The sequence below is a fragment of the Myotis nattereri genome, assembly GCF_964212035.1.
Source record: "Myotis nattereri genome assembly, chromosome: 15".
Classification (NCBI taxonomy): domain Eukaryota; kingdom Metazoa; phylum Chordata; class Mammalia; order Chiroptera; family Vespertilionidae; genus Myotis; species Myotis nattereri.
The window spans coordinates 55,195,281-55,222,146 of record NC_138090.1 but is presented as its reverse complement, the minus strand read 5'-3'; the positions used below and the strand labels follow the sequence as shown (position 1 = coordinate 55,222,146).

The following is a 26,866-nucleotide window of genomic DNA, read 5'->3' as shown; positions in this document are numbered from 1 at the left end:
CATCTGGGATTGTCACCTGGGGGCCAGGGGTGGGAATGTCCTGTGACCTAGCCTCTGATTCTTTCCAGGGCCTCTCCCCAAACCCACCATCTGGGCTGAGCCAAGCCCTGTAATCCCCAGTGGGAGCCCCATGACCATCTGCTGTCAAGGAACACGAAAGGCTAAGGAGTACCTAATTTATAAAGAGGGAAGCCCAGCACCATGGAAACAGCAGAAGCCACTGGAGCCTGGGGACAAGGCCAAGTTCTCCATCACACACATGACAGAGCATGATGCAGGGATATATCACTGTTACTATCTCAGCCCCACTGGCTGGTCACGGCACAGTGACTTCCTGGAGGTGGTGGTGACAGGTGAGAGGACACTCAGGGATCCCAGCCTCAGGCCCTGCCCTCAGAAAGCAGGTCTGCTCTCAGGGTGTCTCCCTCTCACAGCCCAGCCCTGAGGGACATGAGGGAGGTGTGAGCCCATTTAACATGCTTCCTCCTCTTCTCTTAGGATCCTATAGACAACCCAGTCTCTCAGCCCTGCCCAGCCCTGTCGTGACCTCAGGAGGGAACGTGACCCTCCAGTGTGGCTCAGGGCAGGGATTTGACACATTCATTCTGACTAAGGAAGGAGATCACCGGCTCTCCTGGACCCAGGACTCAGAGCCACAGCCCAGTGGGAAGTTCCAGGCCCTGTTCCCTGTTGGCCCCGTGACCCCCAGCCACAGGTGGAGGTTCAGATGCTATGGCTGTTATAGGAACAGCCCCCAGGTGTGGTCACACTCCAGCGATGCCCTGGAGCTCCTTGTCTCAGGTGAGCAGCCCCTCACCCTGTCTCTCTGCATGTCAGCTCAGGGTCCAGTCCTCAGAACAATCATGGGCTGAAAGGGGAGTGAGGTGGCTGTAGAGATGGTCACTTGGAAAGTATTTGTCCCTTAGACACAGCCTTACCCCTGGTCACCCCTCTCTCCTCTGTTGCCAGAAGGTGTCTCAGGTGGACAGTGGGAGGATCTTAGTGTGAGGACCTCTGGCAGATGCAGGAGAAGTCCGAGTGAGGTGGGAACTCCAGGGTCAGCCCAGGCCTCCCACCTCTCCTGTTCTCCTTCCCAGGACCCTGTGGGACCCCAGCCCTGCACACATGGTGTCCTCTTCGCTCAGATGGAGACAGAACACCCCAGGATGTCTGAGTCTCTCAGAAGATCTAATGACCCCCCATAGACCTAAGGACAGGCTTGTGTCCCAGGGGGACTGGGAGTCAGGGAGAGATCTCAGGGGAACCACAGGCCTCCAGGGTCTCCGAGGATTCGCCTCTCCCCCCCTCACATGGAGTCAGGCCTTAGAGAGGGAAGTGAGGCAGGTGGCAGGTGGGGAGGTCATGGCTGAGGGAGTTGTTGGGGCTCAGGCTGGGGGAGGGGGAGTCAGGTTTAAGTGGGGAGAAGGCAGACCCTGCCCCTCGCCTTTCATCTTGATCCCAGAAAGCTCTGAGCAATGGTCCCTCCTTCCCCTCCCCTGACCCAGGGAGTTGGGCCCACAGAGGGGAATTGGGAGTCTCTGTGAGGAGGTGGTGGGGACCTCCCTGTAGGAAACAATGGCTGAGTCATGAGACTGTTCTGGAACCTCTGAAGTCTCTCACTTGGACACTCCCTTCCCCTGTCTGGGCCTCAGTGTCTCCAGGTGTAAAAGGAGAGAATCCTTGTCCAGAACTTAGATTTCCTGTCAGTTCTGGCCCTGACCTCCTGGGAGAGGGCCCTCACAGGGAAGCCCCTAGGACGTGATGTATTGGTGCCTGTCCCCTCTGTCTCAGTGACGGTGACACTGTACAGGGAGGGACAGGCAGGACAAGAGTCCGGGAACCCAGTCCTCCCCCTCAGATCAGGCTCAGCTCAGAAGAGGGAACAGGGTGGATCAGCCCTGGTTCAGCTCCTGGCTCTGCTGCTCCTGCTGTGGGGCTGGGCGGTCCCTTCTCTCCTCTGAGTGTCGGGTTCCTGTCTGCTCATCCCTGGTCTCATCCTGCTCACAGGCTGCTGGGAGATGAGGTGACAGAAGGGCCTCACAGAGCTTAGGAAGGCAGAGCCCCATCCCAGCCCTCCCTTCCCAAAGGGGTGTCAGGGCCTGCAGGGTGGGGACGGATGAGGGAGAGACTCAGAGTCCACCCCTCACCCTGCTCCTAATGTCCCTGCTGTGCTGGGGACAGGTACTGAAGAAGGACCCTCAGCTCCAGATGATACGTGGACAGGCCCCTGCAGAGGAGGAACCCAGAGCACGAAGCTGGTGTCTCCCTCGGGGGCAGTGTGAGGACAGGACAGGGAACCCACAGTCCTGGGTTCTAGTCCCAGCCCTGCCCCGTCCAGGCCGGGCGACCTGGGGCACGTGATTAACCTCTCTGAGCCTCAGTGAAGTGGGTGGTGGGGTCAGCCATCCTTGGTGCATAAGGTGAGAGGACATGAGTGACAGACCCCAGCAGGAGCCTCACACACAGTAGGTGCTCATGAAATGGCATCACTGGCTCATTCATGACGTCATGAGGGGGAGGCAGGCTGCCAGGTCTTTCATGTCTGATTCCTTTCATGGAGTCATCCCCAAACTCTCCATCTGGGCTGACTCAGGCCCCATCATCACCAAGGGGAGCCCCTTGACCAGCTGGTGTCAGGGGTCTCTGCAGGCTAGTGTCTAGGTTCTATATGAAGAGAGGGGCTCTGAGCCCTGGGATATGAGGATCCCACAGGAGTCCAGCAACAAGGCTAGTTTCCTCACCAAGAGGGCAGAGAGGAGCAGGGAGGAGTCACAGACAGAGTCTCTGGAGAAGGACAAAGTCCCTCAGCTCAGGGTCAAGGGCGTGAGGGCAGGGGTGGCTCTCTACACATCACAACCTTCCTCTCCCCAGGAATGTACAGGAAACCCTCCCTCTCAGCCCAGCCGGGACCCTCAGTGGCCTGGGGAGCGACCGTGACCCTGCAGTGTGGCTCTGAGATCTGGTTTGACACCTTCCACCTGCACAGGGAGGGGTCACTGGACCCTCCCCAGCACCTCCGTCTGCAGGACACGTCTGCACCCTCTCAGGCCAACTTCACCCTCAGTTCTGTGACCTCAGGCCACCAGGGGACCTACAGGTGCTATGGCTCACACAGCACCTCCCCCTACCTGCTGTCACAGCCCAGCGACCCCCTGGAGCTGCTGGTCTCAGGTGAGGAGCCCTGACCCCGTCCTTTCTGTGCTCAGTCAGCTCAGGGCCCTGTCCCTAGGAGTGTGGGTGACAGTAATAAACAAGGGGGTGGAGGAGGTTCCACAGAGCAGAGTCCAGCCCATGAGAGAGCCTATGAGACAGACAGGACCTCTCACTCCTGAACCCATTTCTGATCCTCAGCAGAGATGAAGGGTAGGGAGGGCGGGTGAGATGTGAGTGAGATGAGCAGGAATGTGATTAGACTGAGCAGAGAACACAGACCCCCCCACCACTCAGCTCCTGATGTCTTCTCAGAATCTGGGTCCCTGTAGTCCCAGCCCCACTGGACACTCTCCAATAGAGAAGCATCCTGCCTGTGGGCACCACACGGCACGGCCCCCTGTGCTCACCTGGAGGCCTCCAGGCCTTCAGTGCTCACCTGAGAATAAGGAGGGACCCTGCAGGCCTCAAGGGGACCTGGGGCCTCCTGCCCAGACACTGTGCATTCTTCACCTCTGCTCAGCGTCTCTGTGCACACGGGTCTATTATGGCTCTTTTTTAGAGAACCTTCAGGCAATACTTCAGTCTATAAGCTCACAATTTAACTTATATTATGTGGAGTCCAGATAGAAATATAAACATTCTATTTTTCTTTTCAATGGGTGTCGATTAAATTCATACATTTTTTTTTTATGGAGAATAACTTCTTGTTTATATAAAGTCTTCTTTTCACATACATTTTCAAATGAGCTTTATGAGTGAACTTTAGAAGCATGTGACAGCTATTTGTAAAATTGAGTAAATGCCCAGCCCACTTAGTTAATTGCCAAGTAATATTGTAATTTGTGAGTAAGCGGTGTGATTCCTGTACATTTTCTAAATGGTAGTAAGTGCACATCGGAAAGCTCTTGGTTTGGGCATAGTTATCTCATGATCTGTTAGCCTCCCAAAGACTCTCTCCCTGTGGACTGTTTTTCAGTTGATCCCTCCAACATGCTGATAAAATTATAATCCCCACCAGGCCAAGGAAATGTCACTTCTTTATTCCCAATGGCATACCTATTTTTCTCACTCCACACCTAATACAATGAAATGAGGGATTAAAATGTTCCAGAGTTTCCCCTCTGGAAATCAGCTTAATTCATACCCAGCGTTATGTCAAGGCAAGCCCATTAAGAATTCTACATTTTATATCAAAGGCACTATTGGCCCCTTTGTTCCAATCTGTTCTTCTGTTTCATTAGGGTTTACTAGGAATGCTTTTCTTTCTAACAGATACACATCCCCCCATTATTATCTTTTCTCTGACTTATAACCACACGACACACATTACAAAGGCTTCTTGGTGTTAACTATTTGGATATTAACCCAACTGAGTAACACTGATCATCCATGTGCATTTCTGAATTGTGGGAGCTGGGATTTAGAATTATTGCATGATCACTATAATGAGGAGAGGTCCATAATTCCTGTTTATATCTTGGGCTTTATATGAAAACTAGAGGCCCTGATCCTGGATTGGGGCACAGAGGGGGAAGGAGGGTTCCTCAGCCTGGCCTATGCTCTCTTGCAATCCAGGACTCCGCAACGGATATAGCAGTGTACCAAGTGGCATGTGGCCAGGGAGGAGGCTGAGCGTGTGTCGGGTGCCAGACCATGTTCATCCTAGCTGCTGCACCTGCCACAGCTGCTCAGTAGCACTGCTGCAGGGTCGGAGAGCCTCCAGCTACCGCAGCTGCCATCACCAGCCTTGAGCCCAGGTTCTGGCTGAGCAGCGCTCCCCCTGTGGAAGCGCATAGACCACCAGGGAGCAGCTCCTGAGTTGAGCATCTGCTCCCTGGTGGTCAGTGCACATCATAATGACTGGTCGACCAGTTGTTCTGGTCATTGGGTTGTATCAGTTGCTTAAACTTTTATATATATAGATGGTGTAGCAGATTGACATAATTTCCTACTTTTGGTGCTCAATAAATATTGAAATCAGGAGGATTTTCTCTGTGACTTAAATTTGAACCAGAACTGAGGACTTCTTTGATTTTGAGCTTTGCTGTCTTTTGAAATGAAATGATCACATGATCAGCATCCATATATCCATATTTTTCATCTGGAAAATATATCCCCACCACTGTAGGTATTTGTTATTGTAAAATAAGGTGAGCTAATAAAAGAATCAATAGATGAACATCTTCAGGTGACAATGGACATATCAGACCCATAAGAGGAGGGGCCTGGGTGGGGTGGGGTGAAGGAGACCCAACCCAGACTTTCACCCCTTCATGCTCCTAAGATTCAGGAGCCCCGACACCAACCCTTCCTCCATGAAACCTGGGTCCCCAGCTGTGGAACACGTGGGATCTCTCAGCTGTAGGGGAATAAGCTCATGGAGTTGTGATCCTCAGACTGAACACAGAACACACAGCTCTTAGTTACTTCTGAATTGAGACCATTTCTTCACTCATCCTCAGTTCTTGGGCACAGCTAACTCTGATCAAGGTGCCTCAGAGCAGGTGCTGAGTTCAGACATCAGAGGGACACTGATGTCAAGGGGAGGTGGGAGCCCAGGATGAACATCAAAATCCTGGAGATTTGGGTCTGCCCTGACCTCTGACACATCTTTAACCACAATTCTTATTTTCCATCCCCAAGACTACAGAGTGGAGAATCTTATCCGGATTGTTGTGGCTGGCTTGGTCCTGGTGGTGCTCGGGGTGCTGCTATTTGAGGCTCGAAACAACCTGATAAGGACCCTCGATGCAGCCAGTGTGTGAACACAGAGCGAACAATGCACCGTTCAGAGTGGGGAGCCTTGGAACCCATCTGAATATCCCAGGAGGTGCTTAAGGAAAGTTGGGACCATTGTTGGGGAAACTGCCTGTTGAGAATGTCCAGGGGAGTTGATGTGGTAGGTGAGGTCTGGGTGCAAGAGAACATGGATCATGTCCTCCTCTACCCACCTGGGTTGCTGTCCCTCCCTCCCTGTCCTCGCTGACTCTCCTCCACTGCCCTTCTGTTCTCACCCTGTGACATGAGGGTCCGTCCCACATGGCTGGTTTGGATTCATATCTGTACACCCCTTCATGCTGGGTCACATCCATCCCAACAAAATGAGGTCTCTTCACAACCCTGGGATTAGTTTAAACCATAAAGGACAAAGGACAGGTACCTGGTCCATAGTGGGAAAACCTCATAATAATGCAGCTCAGTGACAGAAACCGGACACAAAATGGAATCAGCTTTTGTGTGATTCCCTTTATGCGAAATGTCAAGGAGAAGGAAACCCATAGAAACAGAAATCAGATTGGTTTGTCAGGGGTTCACAAGGAGGACAGATGGGAGACGAACTGTTTGGTGTGTTGTTTTTATTTTTTACTTCTTTTTTGGGGGTGGGGCGGAGGGAGTTTAAAATCTTCTTGAAACGAGATAGACGTTGTCATTGAGACATTGTGTATTTACTGCATTCTAGTGAATTTCATATTTTAATTGCATGTTATGTGAATGTTGCTTCAATAAAAATAAATGCAAGTGAAACACGCGTGGTTCCCTACAGCTCCCTTATACCTTGGAGGTTGCCCCACTGGTGTCCTTGGGGTTTTATGGGAGCAGGACCCCCACCAGGTCAGAGGTGCCCTAAGTGCTTTAGTGCTTAGGGACCAACCCACTCATTAAATTTCCAACTTCACTCCTGACTTGGGCTGAGTCTAGGATCCAGGCTGAGACTCACCATCCCTTCATCGTTTTGCCTGAGCTCATCTGCCATTCAACCAAGGATATGCTACAGCTTCCAATTTAGTACCTTGTAGGCTTAGGGGATACACATGGGGCCTCCAAACAGCCCTTCCCACCACACGTCTCTCATACATATGCCTTCATTGGTTCAGAAAATGACACTAGATTTTCAGCCGGCGTGGCTCAGTGGTTGAGCATTGACCTATGAGCCCAGAGGTGATTGTTCAATTTCTGGTCAAGCTACATGCCTGGGTTGTGGGCTTCATCCCCAATGTGTGGATTGCAGGAGGTGCCTGATCAATGGTTCTCTCTCATCATTAATGTTTCTATCTCTCCCTTCCTCTCTGAAATTAATAAAAAAAATTTAAAAAAGAAAGAAAATGACAACAGATTGAGGCATTTCATGTCTTCGGCACTGCCGATCCTCATAACAATCCTCAGAGGTGAGGTTTCACAATTTTTTCCTACAGGCAAAGAGGTAGAGGAGAAGAGACTGGCTCAAAATAGATGCTTAATAAATGTGTCCTCCGGTCTTAGATTACAACCTGGGAATTGTCTCCAACATGCTCCTCTACCCAAAGCATAGAGATGGAATAAACAGAATTATACAAAGAGGTACAGTCTGGGGGACAAGAGGTGGTGAGGAGGCAGAAAGGACTCTGAAGGTTTGATGGAGAGGGATGGAGAGCAGGAGCTCTGCTCACAGAGACGAGGAAGTCAGAGAGAGGAAGTGATAGGGAGAAGCAGCAGCACACACCCAGGCCTGGAGGGCAGTGCTGGTTGCCTCTGTGGGTGATTGACAGTGTTGTAACATCCCCCAGGCCTCCTGCTTCCCTTGGGGTCAGCAACCTTGTCACAGCCCCATTGGCTCCTGCAGGCCGCCCAGGTGGAGAGAGGAGGAGCCCTCCATTCTCCCCTCTTACCCCCTCACACACTGAACCAATCCCACTGTTCTGGCTCCATATTCTCCTTTCTGTGACCCAGTTCTCCACACAGACAAGCTCAGGTGAAGACCCAGGACAGCTCGTTGGTGTGACCACATCAGCCTCCTTCTGGCCTCCTCCAGACCCTCACTGTTGGCTCAGGTGTGTCGTTCTCATGGCCCCGAATACAGCTGTCACCGACCATCCCCTGCACAAAGCCAGTCCACAGGTACCCCTGACTCCAGCCACATCCAGGATCTCCACCAGGTAGTCCGTGATGCTGGCATTCAGGCTGAGCTACACTTTCCAGTCCCAGTGAGGCCAACACCTCCTCCAACCCATCCCAGTGAACCTCCTCCCCTCACCGACACACACAACCTGGGTTAGGACCACCTCGTGCTTCCTCATGGGGCCCCTGAGGCCATCAGAAGAGAGTTGCATGCTCTCCAAACCTCTTAGTCCAAAACAACATACACTTATTCCAAAATGTATTCCCTACATTTTTGAAAGAAAGCAACAGACTTTGCAATAATCAATGTGTGAATCAAAAAAGAAGTGAATGTTTTAGATTAAATGATGATGTAACTATTACACATTAAACCTATGAAATGAAAATATGAAAAACCAGGTGTGCTGGTGAGTGTGTATGTGTGTGTGTAAGCTTATGTGTGAATGTGTGTATGAATGTGCATGTGTGTGAGTGTGTGTGTGTGTGTTCATGGGCAGCTATATCCATCTGTCTGAGTGAAGCAGAGGTGAGAGCTGAGGTGGGAGGGTCACATCTGGATGGTCATGAACAACCTTGAGTTCAGAAGGAAGAGCCTGGATTCACCCTGAAGACAGTGAGAACCATGGAAGGGTTTAAGCATAAACAGCTTCTGAAAGGGAGTGGCAAGGGCAGTTGTGGAGGGTGAATTGGAGAAGGGAGTGAGGGTGTGGAGCTCAGAGCTCAGGAAGGTGGTGGACGTGACTGCTCCCTTGGGGTGTGTGAAGGTGACCTCCCTCCCTGCCTTGTTGACTGGGGGCACCAAGGGGCCCTCAGGACAGAGAGCCCAGGGGTGGGGAGGGAGGAGCCTGGGGGCTGTGCAAGATGCATCTGCTCCCACAGGGCAGCTCAGCACCTCCTCCTGGCCCTGGGACGTAGGTCCCAAGTCTGACTTTCTGTCTCTGTGAGCAGCGGATCTCTTCATGTCCTGGGGGCCAATCATCGGACTCATTTCTGTCCCTTTAGAGCACCTTTGAGGCCAGTGTCACTCTCCTCTTCAAACTGTGGAGACTCATCAGGACTCAGACAAGAACAACATTCATGGGAGTCCTGTTCCAAGGCAGCAACACACACAGACACACATTAAATATCAATGTGGCGCCACCACATCCTGAATGGTTGAAGGACACTTGAGCAGGGCACTTCCTCCCTTGACATCTCAGCAATAGCAACACCTGCCCCACAAAGATGGTGAGAATTTTTCTTGCATGAGATATGCAGGAAATGAAACCAGCCATACTATGCAGATGGAGATGGTGGAGGTTTGAGAAATTGCAAAGTAGAGACGCCTCATCCAAAGGAGCAGAAGGAAAACTGGTCAGACCCCTCGTGTGGAGGCACCTGGATCGTTCAGTGGGGAGGTCATGGTCTTTCCATCGCATGGTGCTGGACCAATGGGTGAGTCTGTAGGTCACGGTGAACATCTTACCTGCCTCACAGCATTTGCAGTAAGCAATGCCAAAACATGAAAAGTCAATCAATTACTATTTCTTTTACCAAACTATCTTATTAACTTGTGAGAGAGATTCTTTTCTTCAAGTGCACACAAGAACATGAACTTAGGGGAAAATGGACACCGTGGAATCACTAACAGGAAGAACTTCTGTTCTTCATAGACACCATTGAGACAGGAAGAGGATAATTGCGATGGCAAAGTGAGACCACAGACTGACACTCAGATCACCTAAGAAATATTGCAGATCTGTAATGTGGCGGCAGAGAGCAATAGAAAAGCAAGCAAACACTTTTGTCAAGCAACTGATATTGACATGCAAAGGTGCAGTGACATTATATAAAGGTGATGAGCTGGCCTTGGCTGGTGTTTCTCAGTGGTTAGAGCATGAGTCTAACCACCGAAGGGTCACAGGTTTGCTTCCCAGTCAAGGGCATGTGTCTTGGTTGCAGATTTGCTCTTCAACCCTCATGTGGGATGCAACCAAGTGATGTCTCTCTGACATCGATGTTTCTCTCTCTCTCTCTCTCTCTCTCTCTCTCTCTCTCTCTCTCTCTCTCTCTCTCCCCCCCTTCCTTTTCTCCCTTCCATCCTCTCTAAAAATCATTGCAAATAATACCATCAGGTGAGGAGTAACAAAAAAGGTCCTATCTAATAATGACAAACATGGTAATTAACCGTACCTCTGATATGCTTCTCATTGGCTAATCAGGGTGATATGCAAATTAACGGCCAACCAAGATGGCAGTTAACCGCCAACAAAGATGGAGGCTAATTTGCATAAGTAGGCTCACTGATGGGAGGTGAAAGGGGAAGGACTGAAGAACGGTGATTATCCGAAACCCAGGCGGCAGACAAGAGTGGGGTGGCAAGGTTAAGGCGGCCCTTAGGGCCGCCTTTGCCCTGCCTCTGGCCCTGGATCAAAGAACCCCGGCAAAGGCCCGCTCCCCAGCTGGTGATCAGAGAAGCCAGGCGGGGCAGAGAATAGGCTGCCAGTGTCTGCCTCTTCCCTGCCCCCCACCCTGGTGGTGATCGGTGATCCCCCAAGGCTGGGAGGGACCTAGAACACGGAAACCATCCTGTGTGCTGCGGGGGACCTGATCGCATCCCCAGCAGCGAGGCAGGGAGGGACCCAGAACACGTGGAAGGCATCCTGCCTGGCCCCAGGGGACCTGATGGCATCCCCGGCGACGAGGCAGAGAGGGACCCAGAACACGCGGAAGCCGTCCTGACTGGCAGTGGGGGACCAATCATGTCCCTGGCGATGAGGCAGGGAGGGACCCAGAACAGGCAGAAGCCAGGTCTTTTTTTTTTAAGATTGTGTAATTATTTATTACAAATAAACTGTGGTTTCACATCTGTCAAAAATGGGTCCCCTTTTTACATGTGTGTGCAGGTTCTGATGTACAAGAAAGGGTCATGTGCTTAGTTCGTCCATGCAAAGCTCATAGGTACATCACTAAATACTTTAAAAATAGAATGATCTCTTTTTGAACCAATCTGTTTAGATTCAGGATTAGTAAAACAGTATGAAACTAATGAAATACAGTGATAGGAATTAGGAAGTGTGACACTGATGGTTCTGGGCATGTGAAGGGTGAGGGACAGAAGGGTACACGTGGTCTTCCCTTCAGTTCTGCTGGAGAGATGAGCTCCAAGGGCCCGAGCTGCTCCATCCCCAGAAGAGGTGGGTGTGGTCAGTGGCTCTGTTTCAGAACTTCTTTCCAAGCAGAGAGCTTACCTGGCCCACAGGAACCTTTTTACTCCAGAAAACAGAAACAGCCAGTTCCCAATGGGCATGGGAAAACCAGTGTCCCCTCCTGTGCACGGTGTCCTGATGGGGTGACGGGAGAGGTGGGCGAGGGGAGCAGTGCAGAGTTGTTAGGCAGCTGGAGTGGGAGTGGAAAGGCCATGAAATGTCCACAGTCCTGGCTGTGCCCATGGCCTGGGCGGCTCCTCCAGGCCCTGGCTGAGGGATTAGGGATGATTCTCTTGGGAAGGGAATATTCCATGGGTGGAAGATTTACAGGCTCAGGGTGGGCCGTGTGTTAGTTTGGGGCAAATCCGTCAACATTCCTGCTGCCAAGCCCTCAAAGGAATGAGGCAGAGGCACCCCTCACCCCCAAGACCCCTTCATGGACATTTTAGCATCTACATGATTTTTAATCCCTTCAGGGAGACTTTCTATCCTGCAGTCCCATCCCACCCCACTGTTGCTGTTTGTCTGCCAGCTGGGTTCAGCATCAAGGGGAAGGGGGGTTTATACGTACTGAAAGACTACTGATCCTACCGGGAAACCAACCTGTTTACTGTACTGTCGTAAATAACATACCCTTTATATCCTGTATATTGGCTTCTTTTAAATAAAGTGAAATGTCTTAGAACAAAAAAGGCAAGGCAGGGCGGGACCCAGAAGACCCATATGGGGAGTGCCACTCAGCCAGAAGCTGGCTCATGGCTGGCCAGCGCAGTGGTGGTGGCAGGAGCCTCTCCTACCTCCATGGCAGCACTAAGAATGTCCAACTAATGGTTTAGACCTGATCCGTTGGGGGCCTAAGCCTTTAGTTGGACATCCCCCGAGGGCTGCCTGCCTGCCAGAAGGATGTCTGACTGCAAGGTTAGGCCTGATCCCTCAGGGAGTGGGCCTAAGTCTACAGGTGGACATCCCCCAAGGGGTCCTGGACTGTGACTGGGCACAGGCCAGGCTGAGGGACCACCGCCTTCCCCGAGTGCACATAATTTTGTGCTCCGGGCCTCTAGTTTTAAATAAAAGGTGCTGAGACTTATAAGTCATTGAGGAAATGAATGTACATCAAACCACAGGGTAGTACCAATACTGACACTAAATAATTGCATTCTATCCACTAAATAATGGAAATTAAAAAGGCAGGGAACACAAGTCTTGGCAGGAATATGAACCTACCAGGACCCTTGAACCAGGAAAAGTCGAGGGAATGCTGAGGCCACTGGGAAACTGCCCAGGCAAAGTCTTTTCTAAATAAGGTCCCTCAAGAGCCCTGGGTGGGTGTCCCATTGGGCTGTTCAGAGCCAGGCTCTCAGGGGCCGATCAGAACCAGAACCTGGGTCCAGCCCTCTCTGAGCAGAACTCAGACCATCAGACACATGAGACCCCGAGGTTCAGGTGAGACCTGAGAACCTGTCTCCCCCTGAGCTCTCATCCGGGGAGATGAAGATCCAGGCCCAGGGCAGGCCCGGCCCTGGCTCTGAGTCCAGAGCTGTGAAAACCCAGAAGGCGGCACCAGCTCCTGGCTCACCACATCCTGTGCGTCTCTGTCCTTCAGATGCAGACTTCCTCCATCTGTAGAGCAGGAGTCCTCAGAGCAGACACCATGATGTCCATCCTCTCTGCTCTTCTCTGCCTCGGTCAGTTGTGGACACGGGGAGGGGGAGCAGGAGGGAGAGCAGGAGGAGGGACAGGATGGTTACAACTCCTTGTTAATGGGGAACCTCAGGCTCAAGCAGCTCAGGTGGACAGGGCCGTGATGGGAAGGGAATCAGCTGAGACATCCGGGTGAAAATCTCTCACAGACACTCTCTTCCAGGGCTGAGTCTGGACCAGAGGACCCGTGTGCAGGCAGGTGAGTCCTCCCCAGGCTCCATGTACCACATCCTCCTTCACCCCTGGGGCTCAGGATGGAGCACAGAGGTGCTGGGAGAGGTGATAAAATGGGAGGGTCTTGGGCTGAGCTGGGGATGGGGTTGGGACGGTCTTTGTAAAGCAGCCTCTGGTTTCCTTTTAGGGCCCCTCCCCAAACCCACCATCTGGGCTGAGCCAGGCCCTGTGATCCCTTATGGGAGCCCTGTGACCATCTGGTGTCTGGGGATCCTGGAGGCCCAGGAGTACCGGCTGTATGCAGATGGCAGTCCTCAGTACTGGGACAGACAGAAGTCCCTGGAGCCTGGAGACAGGGCCAAGTTCCTCATTACAGGAAACTATGCAGAGAGATATACCTGTAACTACCTCAGCCCCACTGGCTGGTCAGGGCACAGTGACCCCCTGGAGCTGGTGGTGACAGGTGAGAGGACACTCAGGGGTCCCAGCCTCAGGCTCTGCCCTCAGGAAGGGGGCCTCCTCTCAGGGTGTCCCCCTCTCACAGCCCAGCCCTGGGGGACATAAGGGGGTGCGTGAGCCTATTTAACATGCTGCCTCCTCCTCTCCTAGGAGCCTACAGCAAACCCAGCCTCTCAGCCCTGCCCAGCCCTGTGGTGACCTCAGGAGGGAATGTGACCCTCCAGTGTGGCTCATGGCAGGGATTTGACAGGTTCATTCTGACTAAGGAGGGAGATCACAGGCTCTCCTGGACCCTGGACTCACAGCCACAGCCCAGTGGGTGGTCCCAGGCCCTGTTCCGTGTGGGCCCTGTGACCCTCAGCCACAGGGGGACGTTCAGATGCTATGGTTATTTTGAGAAGAATCCCCAGGAGTGGTCTGACCCTAGTGACCCCCTGCATCTAACGGTCTCAGGTGAGCAGCCCCTGATCCCATCCTCTCTGAGCACAGGCAGCTGAGGGTCCCGCCCCCAGGATTCATCTGAGGTTGGGTGAGAGTGAGGGGTCTGAGTGTTGGTCACCCAGCAGAGATTTTCTCTCAGAGACACGCCCACTTTTGCTGAATCCTTCCCATGAACTGGGTTGGGAAGTGGTTAAGTGGGCGGAGGGAGTGTCACAGAGCAGATGTCGGAGAAGTGACTGAGTGATTTGGAGACTCCAGAGTGAGCCCCAGCCTCACATATTTCTATCCTCATTTCCAGGACCCTCTGGAGGCCTCAGTCCCCCACCCACAGGGCCCACCTCCACAGCTGGTGAGTCCTGGGGAGCTCTGCTCAGAGGGCGCACAGCCCACCCAGCAAGTCCTGAGAGTCTGTCAGGGGATCGAGTGACCCAGATCCTCAAGAACGGCCTGTGTCCCAGGGGGGCTGGGAGACCCAGGGCTCTGAGGCAGTGATGGTTGGGGTGGTCATGGCAGAGGGCGACATGGGGGTGTAGCCTGGGGAGGGGGAGCTGAGTTCTAGTGAGATAAGGCAGCCCCCACCCCACACCTTTCATCCTCATCCCCAGGAGGCTCTAAGTCATGCCTACAGAGGGGTAGGTGAGAGTCCTGTGGAGGTGGTAGGTTCCTTCATGGGGACAGGGGCTGAACCATGGGGGGGTTACCAGATTCAGGTGTCTCTGGATTCGCTGACATGGACACCCCTTCCTCTGTCTGGGCTTTAGTGTCTCTAAGTGAAAAGGAGGAAATCCTTGTCCAGAGCTTAGATTTCCTGTCAGTTCTGGTTCTGATGTACTGGTAGAGGGGCCTCACAGGGAAGCCCCTAGGACATGATGTTATGGTGCCTGTCCCCTCTGTCTCAGTGACGGTGACACTGTACAGGGAGGGACAGGCAGGACAGGAGTCTGGTTACCAGGTCCTCCCCCTCAGCTCAGGCTCAGCTCTGAGAAGGGAACAGGGTGGATCAGCCCTGGTTCAGCTCCTGGCTCTGCTGCTCCTGCTGTGGGGCTGGGCGGTCCCTTCTCTCCTCTGAGTGTTGGGTTCCTGTCTGCCATCCCTGGTCCCATCCTGCTCACAGGCTGCTGGGAGATGAGGTGATAAAAGGGCCTCACAGAGTTCAGGAAGGCAGAGCCCCCAGCCCAGCCCGACCTTCCCAATGGGGCATTAGGGCCTCCCAGGTTGAGATGGACCTGGGAGGACTCAGAGTCCACGCCACACCCTGCCCCTTCCTATCCCTACTGTGCTGCGGGCAGGTAATGAGGAAGGACCCTCAGCTCCAGATGATACATTGACAGGCCCCTGCAGAGGAGGAGCCCAGACCACGAAGCTAGTTACCGCCTGGTGTCAGTGTGAGGACAGCACAGGGAACCCACAGTCCTGTGTTCCAGTCCCAGCCCCGCCCCTTGCAGGCTGGGTGACTGGGGCATGTGGTTAATCTCTCTGAGCCTCAGTGAAGTGGATGGTGGGGTCAGCCATCCTTGGTGCATGAGGTGAGAGGACATGAGTGACAGACCCCAGCAGGAGACTCACACACAGTAGGTGCTCATTAAATGACATTCTTGGTCCATTCATGATGTCATAAGGGGGAGATAGGCTGCCAGGTCTTTCAGGTCTGATTCCTTCCCAGGTGTCGTCCCCAAACTCTCCATCTGGTCTGACCCAGGACCCATTGTCACCAAGGGAAGCCCTGTGACCATTTGGTGACAGGGGTCTCTTTGTTTCAATTTGTTTTATTTCATTATGGTTTCTTAGAAATGCTCTTTTTCTGACAGATACACATCTGCAAAAATTACCTTTTCTCTATGACTTCTTACCACATGACACACATTACAAAGGCTTCTTGGTAGCAACCATTTGGCTACTAACCCAACAGAATAATGTTCATCATCCACGTGCATTTTCTGAATTGTGGGAGCTGGGATTTAGAATCATTGCCTGGATCTTTGTGATGAGGAGAGGTCCGTGTTTTATGTTTATATCGTGGTATTTATATCAAAATGGGGTAACAGACGGACATAATTTCCTACAAATGGTGCTCACTCACTATTGCAAATTAATGGGATTTTCTCTGTTATGTAAAGTTTGAAGCAGAACTGTACTTCCTTGGTTGTGAACTCTGTTGCCTTTTGAGATGAAAAAAGTCCCATGATTAGCACCCCCATACCCATATTTTTCATCTGGAAAATATATCTACCATTGTAGGTATTTGTTATTGTATAATAAACGAGTTAGTAAAAGAATCAATAGATGAACAACGTCAGGTGACAATGAAAATCGCAGACCCTGAGAGGAGGGGCCTGGGCGGGGTGGGGTGAAGGACACCCAGCCCAGACTTGCACCCCTTCCAGCTCCTGAGATTCAGGAGCCCCTGACACCAACCTCTCCTCCATGAACCCTGGGTCCCCAGCTGTTGAGAAGGTGGGATCTCTAAGCTGTAGGGGAATAAGCTCATGGGGTCTTGGGTTTCAGGCTGAACACAGAACACACAGCTCTTAGTTATTTCTGAGTTGTGATCAAACTTCTCTCACCCTCAGTTCTGGGGCAGAGCTCTTACAAGTGGCTCAGAACAGGTGCTGAGTTCAGACATCAGAGGAACACTGATGTCAAGGGGAGGTGGGAGCCCAGGTTGAACATCAAAATCTTGGAGGTTTGGGTCTGCCCTGACCTCTGAGACTTCTTTACCCACAATTCTTATTTTTCTATTCCCAGACTACACAGTGGAGAATCTCATCCGGTTGGGCATGGCTGGATTGGTACTGGTGGTCCTCGGGGTGCTGCTATTTCAGGCACAAAACGACGCCAAAAGGGCCTTCGATGCAGCCAGGATGTGACCACAGAGGGAACAACGCACCATTCAGAGTGGGGGAGACTTGGAGCCCATCTGAGGATCCCAGTAAGTGCTGAATAAAAGTCAGGACCATTGTTGCGGAAACTGTCTGTTGAGAATGTCTTCGGGGAGTAGACGTGGTCGGTGAGGTCTGCGTGCAGGAGAATGTGGGTCATGTCCTTCTGCATCCACCTGGGGTGCTCTCCCTCCCTCCCTGACCTCGCTGATCTCCTCCACTGCCCATCTGTTCTCATCCTGTGACATGAAGGTTTGTCTAACATGGCTGTATCAGATTCACATCTAGATATCTTCATGCTGAGTCAACATCCATCCCAACAAAATGAGGTATCTTCACAACTCTGGGATTTTTTAAACCATAAAGAACAAAGGACGTGTGCCTGGTACAATGTGGGCGAATGTCAAAATAATGCAGCTCAGTGACAGAAAGCAGACACAAAAGATCAGGTTTTGTGTGATTCCATTTAAGTGAAATGTCCAGGAGAAGGAAACTCATAGAAATTGAAGTTAGATTGGTTTGTTAGGGGCTGACCAGCAGGGCAGAATATAGATGGACTGCTTGCTGTTGCTGTTGTGTTTTGTGTGTGTGTGTGTGTGTGTGGGGGGGGAGTTTAAAAACTTCTTGAAACTAGGTAGTCGTTGTCATTGAGACATTGTGTATTTACTGTACTCTTGTGATTTTCATATTTTAAAAGGCTCAATTGTATGTTATGTGACTGTTGCTTTAATAAAAATAAATGCAAGTGAAACACGCGTGGTTCCCTATAGCTCCCTTATACCTTGGAGGTTGCCCCACTTGTGTCTGTGGAACTTTATGGGAGCAGGACTCCCTCCACTTCAAAGGGGCCCTAAGTGCCTTAGTGCTTAGGGACCAACCCACTGATGAAATTTCCACCTTCACTCCTGACTTGGGCTGAGTCTAGGATCCATGATGAGACCCACCATCCCTGCATCCTTTTGTCTGCACTCATCTGCCATTCAACCAAGGATGCACTACAGGTTCTGATTCACCTTGTAGGCTTGGGGGACAAACATGTGACTTCCAAATAGCCCTTCCTTCCACACGTCTCTCATACACATGCCTTCACCAGGTCAGAAAATGACACCAGATTTTCAGCCAGCGTTGCTCAGTGGTTGAGTGTTAACCTATGAGCCAAGAGGTCATGCCTCGATTCCCAGTCAGGGGCACATGCCTGGGTTGTGGGCTCCATCCCCAATGTGTGGATTGCAGGAGGCGCCTGATCAATGATTCTCTCTCATCATTGATGTTTCTATCTCTCCCTCTCCCTTCCTCTCTGAAATCAATAAAAAATATTTTAAAAAAGGAAAAAACAACACCAGATTGTGGCCCTTCATGTCTCCGGCACTGCCGATCCTCATAACAACCTCAGAGGTGAGGGGTCATAATTTTGCCCAACAGGCGAAGAGGTAGAAGAGAAGAGACTGGCTCAAAATTGAAGTTCAATAAACGTGTCCCCACGTCTTAGATTACAACCTGGGATTGGCCTCCAAAGTGTTCTTCTATTCAAAGCATAAAGGTGGAATTAAGAGCATAAGACAAAGAGGTACTGTCTGGGGGACAAGAAGTGGTGAGGAGGTAGGAAGGACTGCGAAGGTTTGATGGAGAGGGATGGAGAGCAGGAGCTCTGCTCACAGAGACAGGCAAGTCAGAGAGAGGAAGTGACAGGGAGAAGCAGCAGCACACACCCAGGCGTGGAGGACAGTGCTGGTTGCTTCTGTGGGTGATTGACAGTGTTGTAACATCCCTCAGGCCTCCTGCTCCTCTTGGGGTCAGCAACCTTGGCATAGCCCCATTGGCTCCTGCAGGCACCCAAGGTGGAGAGAGGAGGAGCCCTCCATTCTCCCCTCTCTCCCCCTCACACACTGAACCAATCCCACTGGTCTGTCTCCCGGTTTTCCTCTCTGTGACCCAGTTCTTCCCAAAGACACGCTCAGATGAAGACCCAGGATAACTCCTTGGGGTGACCACATCAGCCGCCTTCTGGCCTCCTCCAGACCCTCACTGTGGGCTCAAAGGTTTCATTCTCATGGCTCCAAAGTACCTGTCACTAAACATCCCCTGCACAAAAGCCTGTCCATAGGTCTTCTCTGACTCCAGCAACAGCCAGGGATCTCTACCCTACAGTCTATGCTTCTGGCGATCAGGCTGAGCTACACTCTAGTCTCAGTGAGGCCAATGCCTCCTCCAACTAAATTCATTCCAGTGAACCTCCTCCCCTCCTGACACACTCGACTGGGGTTAGGACCACATTGTGCCTCCTCACGGTGCCACCTGAGCCCATCTGAACAGAGCCACCTCCACTCCATACCTCCTAGACCAAAACAACCTATACTTATTTCCAAAATCTATTCCCTACATTTCAGAAATAAAGGAACAGACTTTGCTATAATCAATGTGTGAATCAAAGCAGAAGTGAATGTTTTAGATTAAATGATAATGTAACTATTACACATCAAACCTATGAAATGAAAAACCGTGTGTGCTTGTGAGTGTGTGTGTGAGCGTATGTGTGAGTGTGTGTATGAATATGCATGTGTGTATGTGAGTGTGTGTGTGTTCATGGGCAGCTATACCCATTTGGCTGAGGGAAGCAGAGGTGAGAGCTGAGGTGGGAGCCTCACATCTGGATGATCATGAACAACCTTGAGTTCAGAAGGAAGAGTGTGGATTCACCCTGAAGACAGTGAGGACCATGGAAGGGTTTAAGCATAAACAGCTTCTGAAAGGGAGTGGCCCGCGAAGATGAGGAGGGTGAACTGGAGAAGGGAGTGAGGGTGTGAATCTTAGAGCTTAGGAAGGACGTGGACGTGACGGCTGCCTTGGGGTATGTGAAGGTGACCTCCCTTTCTGCCTTGTTGACTGTGGACACCAAGGGGCCCTCAGGACAGTGAGCCCAAGGGTGGGGGAGGGAGGAGCCTGGGGGCTGTGCAAGATGCATCTCCTCCCACAGGAAGCTCAATGCCTCCTCTTGGCCCTGAGACGCAGGTCCTATGTCTGTTACAGTTTCTACCTGACTTTCTGTCTCTGTGAGCAGTGGGAGCTCTCCATGTCCTGGGGGCCAATCATCGAGTCATTTCTGCCCCTTCAGAGCACCTTTGAGGCCGGTGTCACTCTCCTCTTCAAACTGTGGAGACTCATCAGACTCAGACAAGAACAACATTCAAGGGAGTCCTGTTCCAAGGCAGCAGCACACACAGACACACATTAAATATCAGTGTGGCGCTACCACATTCTGAAGGGTTGAAGGACACTTGAGCAGGGCACTTCCTTCCTTGTTTCTCAGCAATACCAACACCCGCCCCACAAAGATGGTGACAATTCTTCTCAGCTGATAAGTGGAGGAAACAAAACCAGCCATACAATGCAGATGGAAATGGAGGAGGCTTGAAAAATGGAAAAGCGAAGACACGTCATCCAAAGGAGCAGAAGGAAGATTCCTAGTCAGACCCCTCGTGTGGAGGCACCTGGATTGTTCAGTGGGGAGGTCATGGTCTTTCCATCGCATGGTGCTGGACCAATGGGTGAGTCTGTAGGTCACGGTGACCATCTTACCTGCCTCACAGCATTTGCAGTAAGCAATGCCAAAAAATGAAAATTCAATCAATTACGATTTCTTTTACCAAACTATCTTAACTTGTGAGAGAGATTTTTTCTTCAAGTGCACACAAGAACATGAACTTAGGGGGAAATGGACACAGTAGAATCACTAACATGAAGAACGTCTGTTCCTCATATACCCCAGCGAGATAGGGAAGAGGATAACTGCGATGCCAAACTGAGACCATGGACTGGCACTCAGATCACCTAAGAAATATTACAGATCTTTAATGTGGCAGCAGATAGCAATAGAAAGCAAGCAAACACCTTTATCAAGCAACTGATGTTAACATGCAAATGTGCAGTGACATTATGTAAAGGTGAGGAGTTGGCTTTGGCAGGTGCTTCTCAGTGGCTAGAGCATCAGCCTGACCACTAAAGGGTCACAGGTTGCTTCCTGGTCAAGCGCATGTACCTTAGTTGCAGGTTTGCTCCTCAACCCTCATGTGGGATGCAACCAATTGGTGTCTCTCTGAAGACACCAATCAATGTTTCTCTCTCTCTCTCTCTCTCTCTCTCTCTCTCTCTCTCTCTCTCTCTCTCCCATACTCTCTAAAAATCATTGGAAATAATACCATCAGGTGAGGAGTAAAAAAAATTTTTTAAATAAAAGGTGCTGACTTTATAAGTCATTGAAGAAATAAATGTGCATAAAACCACAGGGTGGTACCAATACTTACACTGAATAATGAAAATTAAAAAGACCGGAAACATGAACTGTTGGCAGGGATGGGAACATACCAGAACCCTTAAACCAGGGAAAGTCTTGGAAATGCTGAGGCCACTGGGAAACTGCTCTGGAGTCTTTTATAAATGAGCTCCCTCAAGAGCTGTGGTCAGGTGTCCCATTGGGCTGTTCAGAGCCACACTCTCAGGGGCGGATCAGGACCAGAACCTGGGTTCCACCCTATCAGAGCAGGAATCAGACAATCAGACACATGAGACCCTAAGGATCAGGTGAGACCTGAGAACCTGTCTACCCCTCAGCCCTCATCCTGGGGAGATGCAGAGCCAGGCCCAGGGCGGGGTCCTCCCTTGGCTGTGGGTCCACAGCTGTGAAAACCCAGAAGGCAGAAGCAGCTCCTGACCCACCACATCCTGTGCGTCTCTGTCCTTCAGGGCTAGGACTCCTCCATCTGCAGAGCAGAAGCCCTCAGAGCAGACGCCATGACGTCCATCCTCTCTGCCCTTCTCTGCCTCGGTTAGTTGTGGACATGGGGAGGGAAGGCAGGAGGGAGAGCTGGAGGAGGGACAGAGTGTTTACACCCCTTGTTCATGGGGAACATCAGGCTCAAGCAGTTCAAGTGGACGGGCCCCTGATGGGAAGGGAACCAGCTGAGACATCCGGGTGCAAATCTCTCACAGAGACTCTCTTCCAGGGCTGAGTCTGGACCAGAGGACCTGTGTGCAGGCAGGTGAGTCCTCCCCAGGCTCCATGTACCACATCCTACTTCACTCCTGGGGCTCAGGAGGGAGCACAGAGATGCTGGGATGAGGTGATAAAATGAGAGGGTCTTGGGCTGAGCTGGGGATGGGGTTGGGAAGGTCTTTGTAAAGCAGCCTCTGTTTCCTTTTAGGGACCCTCCCCAAACCCACCATCTGGGCTGAGCCAGGCCCCGTGATCCCCTGGGGGAGCCCCGTGACCATCTGGTGTCAGGGGACCCCAAGGGCTGAGGAGTACCATCTGTATCAAGTGGGAAGCACAGCATCCTTGTACCAACAGAAACCACTGGATTCCAGGGACAGAGCCGAGTTCTCCATCACACACATGACACAGCTTGATGCAGGGAGATATGGCTGTTACTATCTCTTTCCCAGTGGCCAGTCAGAGCGCAGTGACCCCCTGGAGCTGGTGGTGACAGTAGGTGAGAGGACACTCAGGGGTCCCAGCCTCAGGCTCTGCCCTCAGGAAGGGGGTCTGCTCTCAGGGTGTCTCCCTCTCACCGCCCAGCCCTGGGGGACATGAGGGAGGTGTGAGCCCCATTTAACATGCTGCCCCCTCCACTCCTAGAATCCTACAGCAAACCCAGCCTCTCAGCCCTGCCCAGCCCTGTCGTGACCTCAGGAGGCAAATTGAACCTCCAGTGTGGCTCAGAACAGGGGTTTCACAGGTTCATTCTGACTAAGGAAGGAGATCACAGGCTCTCCTGGGCCCTGGACTCACAGCCACAGATAAGTGGGCAGTTCCAGGCCCTGTTCCCTGTGGGCCCCGTGACCCCCTCACAGAGGTGGAGGTTCAGATGCTATGGCTGCTACAGGAACAGACCCTACGTGTGGTCGTTCCCCAGTGATCCCCTGGAGCTCCTGGTTCCAGGTAAGTCCCATTATTGTCTCATCAAAGGATTGAGGGACTGGATACATAATGGGCATCTTTGCTGTGAGTGGAGCCCCATGGGAGATGGTGAGGTGGGTATAGGGGCACCTGGGCCAGAGACAAGGAGAGAGACAGTGAGACCTGGGGGCCAGGTCAGGAGAAGGGGTTTATGGAAGGAGCAGCCCCTGTAACTCATGTCTGGTCTCCCAAGGTGCCTCTGGGAAGCCCTCCCTCCTGAGCCAGCAGGGCCCCATTGTGGCCTCTGGACAGAGCCTGACCCTCTAGTTTCGCTTTGATGTCGGCTATGACAGATTCGCTCTGCACAAGGAAGGGGGATGGGACCTCCCCCAGAGCCTTGTCCTGCAGCCCCGGGCTGGTCTCTCTCAGGTACACTTCCCCCTGGACACTGTGAGCAGCTCCCACGGGGGCCGGTACAGATGCTACGGTGGATACAACCTCTCCTCTGAGTGGTCGGCCCCCAGTGACCCCCTGGACATCCTGGTGGCAGGTGAGGAGCCAGTGGGTTCAGTCAGGGACCAGACTCTGCACAGGCCCTGCTGGGGTCTCAGGGGGTGAGGCCAGAATGACAGTGCAGGCCCCAGGGAGGGGGTGAGACACACAGAGAGACAGGGGGTGGGAGGGGAGAGGGGGAGACTCAGAGGAACAGAGACAGACGGAGAGGAAGGTCCTTAGAGTAAAGTCTGGTGACTCTCAGGTCAGAACAAGGTGGGCAGGCAGCCCTCACCCTCCCTCCCTCTCTCTAGGACACCTGCCTGACACACCCTCCCTCTCAGTGGATCCAGGCCCTAGGGTGGCCTCAGGAGAGAACGTGACCCTGCTGTGTCAGTCACAGAGCCCGAGGGACATTTTCCTTTTATCCAAAGAGGGGGCAGCCGATCCCCCCCTGTGTCTGAGATCAGAGCACCGAGCTCAACTGTTCCAGGCTGAGTTCTTCTTGAGTCCTGTGACCTCTGCCCATGGGGGCACCTACAGGTGCTACAGCTCACTCAGCACCTCCCCCTTCCTGCTGTCACTCCCCAGTGAGCCCCTGGAGCTCCTGGTCTCAGGTGGGGGCCCCTGATCCTGTCTGCTGAGCTGTCAGCTAAGGGTCTTGTCCCCATAAAATCATGGGCTATAAGGGAATGAGGGGCTGCAGGGATGGTCGCTCCAAGGAGGTCTTTTCCTTAGAGGCCTCCCACCCCATCCACTGCCTTCCCCTCACCTGGATACTGAAGCAGTGGGAGGGTCTCAGCAGCTACAGCACAGATGAAAGAGGGTGTCTGTGTGAAATGGGGTGCAGGCTCAGCCAAAGCCTCTCACCCTCTTCTCTCCTCATTTCCAGGACACTCTGGAGGCCCCAGCCCTCCACGCACAGGGCCCACCTCCCCAGCTGGTGAGTCCCGGGGATCTCTGCTCAGAGGGAGCACAGCCCACCCAGCAAGTCCTGAGAGTCTGCCAGGGGATCGAGTGACCCAGATCCTCAAGGACCAGCTTGTGTCCCAGGGGGGCTGCGAGTCCCAGGGTAAGTTAGAGGCAGTGATGGGAGGGGTGGTCATGGCAGAGAGGGATGTGGGGGCACATGATGGGGGAGGGGGAGCTGAGCTCATGTGGGGAGATGACAGCCCCCACCCCTCCTGCCCCATCCTCATTTCAGGAGGCTCTGAGGATCAGTCTCTCCCACCCACACGGTCAGGCATGGAAATGGGTAAGTGAGGGGCTCTATGAGGAGGTGGTGGGTGCCTCCTTGCGGACAGGGGCTGAGCTATAAGGGGTTCAGGCCCCTCTGGATTTGGTGACTTGGACATCCCTTCCCCTGTCTGCGCATCAGTGTCTTTAAGTGTGAAAGGACAGAATCCTTGTTGAGAGCTTAGATTTCCTGTCAGTTCTGACCCTGACCTCCTGGGAGAGGGGCCTCCCAGGGAAGCTTTCAGGACGTGATGTTATGGGGCCTGTTCCCTCTGTCTCAGTGACGGTGACACTGTACAGGGAGGGACATGCAGGACAAGGGTCCAGGCACCCAGTCCTACCCCTGAGCTCAGGCTCAGCTCAGAGGAGGGAACCGGGTGGATCAGCCCTGGGTCAGCTCCTGGCTCTGCTGCTCCTGCTGTGGGGCTGGGCGGTCCCTTCTCTCCTCTGAGTGTCGGGTTCCTGTCTGCTCATCCCTGGTCTCATTCTGCTCACAGGCTGCTGGGAGATGAGGTGACAGAAGGGCCTCACAGAGCTCAGGAGGGCATGGCCACCAGCCCAGCCTGACCTTCCCAAGGTGGCATCGGGGCCTGCCAGGTCAGATGGAACCCAGAGAGACTCAGAGTCCACCCCGCACCCTGCCCCTCCTGTCCCTGCTGTGCTGGGGGCAGGTAATGAGGAAGGACCCTCAGCTCCAGATCAGACGTGGACAGGCCCCTGCAGAGGAGCCCGGAGCAGGAAGCTGGTGTCCCCCTGGGGGGCAGCGTGAGGACAGGACTGGGAACCCACAGTCCCAGGTTCCATTCCCAGCCCTGCCCCGTCCAGGCTGGGTGACCTGGGGCAGGTGATTAACCTCTCTGAGCCTCAGTGAAGTGGGTGGTGGGGTCCGCAATCCCTGGTGCATGAGGAGAGGACATGAGTGACAGACTCCAGCGGGAGCCTCACACACAGTAGGTGCTCATTACATGGCATCACTGGCTCATTCATGAAGTTATGAGGGGGAGATAGGCTGCCAGGTCTTTCAGGTCTGACTCCTTCCCAGGTGTCATCCCCAAACTCTCCATTTGGGCTGACCCAGGACCCATCGTCACCAAGGGGAACCCCGTGATCACCTGGTGTCAGAGGTCTCTTTGTTTCAATTTGTCTTCTTTCATTATTGTTTCTTAGGAATGCTCTTTTTCTGACAGATACAGATCTGCCCAAATTACCTTTTCTCTATGACTTACAACCACATGGCACACATTACAAAGGCTTCTTGGTAGCAACCATTTGGCTGTTAACCCAACAGAATAATGTTCATCGTCCACGGGCATTTTGTGAATTGTGGGAGCTGGGATTTAGAATCATTGCCTGGGTCTTTGTGATGAGGAGAGGTCCATAATTTATGTTTATATCTTGGTATTTATATCAAAATGGGGTAACAGGTGGACATAATTTCCTACAATTGGTGCTCACTGAATATTGCAAATTAATGGTATTTTCTCTGTTATGTAAAGTTTGAAGCAGAACTGTACTTCCTTGGTTGTGAACTCTGTTGTCTTTTGAGATTGAAAAAATCACATGATTTGCATCCCCATACCCATATTTTTCATCTGGAAAATATATCCACCATTGTAGGTATTCATTATTGTATAATAAACGAGTTAATAAAAGAATCAATAGATGAACAATTTCAGGGGACAATGAAAATCGCAGACCCTGAGAGGAGGGGCCTGGGCGGGGTGGGGGGAAGGAGACCCAGCCCAGATTTTCACCCCTTCCTGCTCCTGAGATTCAGGAGCCCCTGACACCAACCCCTCCTCCATGGACCCTGGGTCCCCAGCTGTTGAGAAGGTGGGATCTCTCAGCTGTAGGGGAATAAGCTCACGGGGTCTTGGGTCTCAGGCTGAACACAGAACACACAGTTGTTAGTTATTTCTGAATTGAGACTATTTCTTGACTCATCCTCAGTTCTTGGGCACGGCTACCTCTGATCAAGGTGACTCAGAGCAGTGCAGAGTTCAGACATCACAGGAACACTGATGTCAAGGGGAGGTGGGAGTCCAGGTTGAACATCAAAATCCTTGAGATTTGGGTCTGCCTTGACCTTTGTGACCTTTGATTCCACATTTTTTTCAGGCTTTACACCCCAAGACTACACAGTGGGGAATCTCATCCGGATGGGCGTGGCTGGCTTAGTCCTGGTGGTGATCGGGGTGCTGCTATTTCAGGCTCAAAATGACAACAAAAGGCATTGGATGCAGCCAGATGTGAACACAGCGGGAACAATGCACCGTTCAGAGTGGGGGAGCCCTGGAGCCCATCTGATGACCCCAGGAGATGCTGAAAGAGAATGTGGACCACAGTTGAGGAAACTGACTGCGGAGAACGTTTAG

General features: G+C 52.3%; 2 protein-coding genes and 1 pseudogene across 3 annotated transcripts in view; 2 read left to right on the top strand and 1 right to left on the bottom strand.

The window, feature by feature from the left end:
- Nucleotides 1-26,866, bottom strand: part of LOC308530721 (leukocyte immunoglobulin-like receptor subfamily A member 6) — a gene marked incomplete at both ends in the record, with an annotated part of 88,160 nt that overhangs the window by 21,278 nt on the left and 40,016 nt on the right. The window lies entirely within an intron of this gene.
- Nucleotides 1-26,866, top strand: part of LOC308531377 (leukocyte immunoglobulin-like receptor subfamily A member 6) — a 36,823-nt pseudogene that overhangs the window by 296 nt on the left and 9,661 nt on the right. The gene's annotated exons all lie outside the window — the stretch shown is intronic.
- LOC308531378 (paired immunoglobulin-like receptor B) lies at nucleotides 131-26,866 on the top strand (the record flags this gene model as incomplete). The annotated part of the gene is given in 13 exon segments (XM_081108323.1): nucleotides 131-353; nucleotides 499-801; nucleotides 2,872-3,171; nucleotides 13,081-13,116; nucleotides 13,279-13,554; nucleotides 13,701-14,003; nucleotides 14,290-14,340; nucleotides 22,069-22,356; nucleotides 22,503-22,805; nucleotides 23,017-23,087; nucleotides 23,091-23,313; nucleotides 23,570-23,872; nucleotides 26,625-26,866. Coding segments are annotated over 13 exon segments (2,922 nt in total).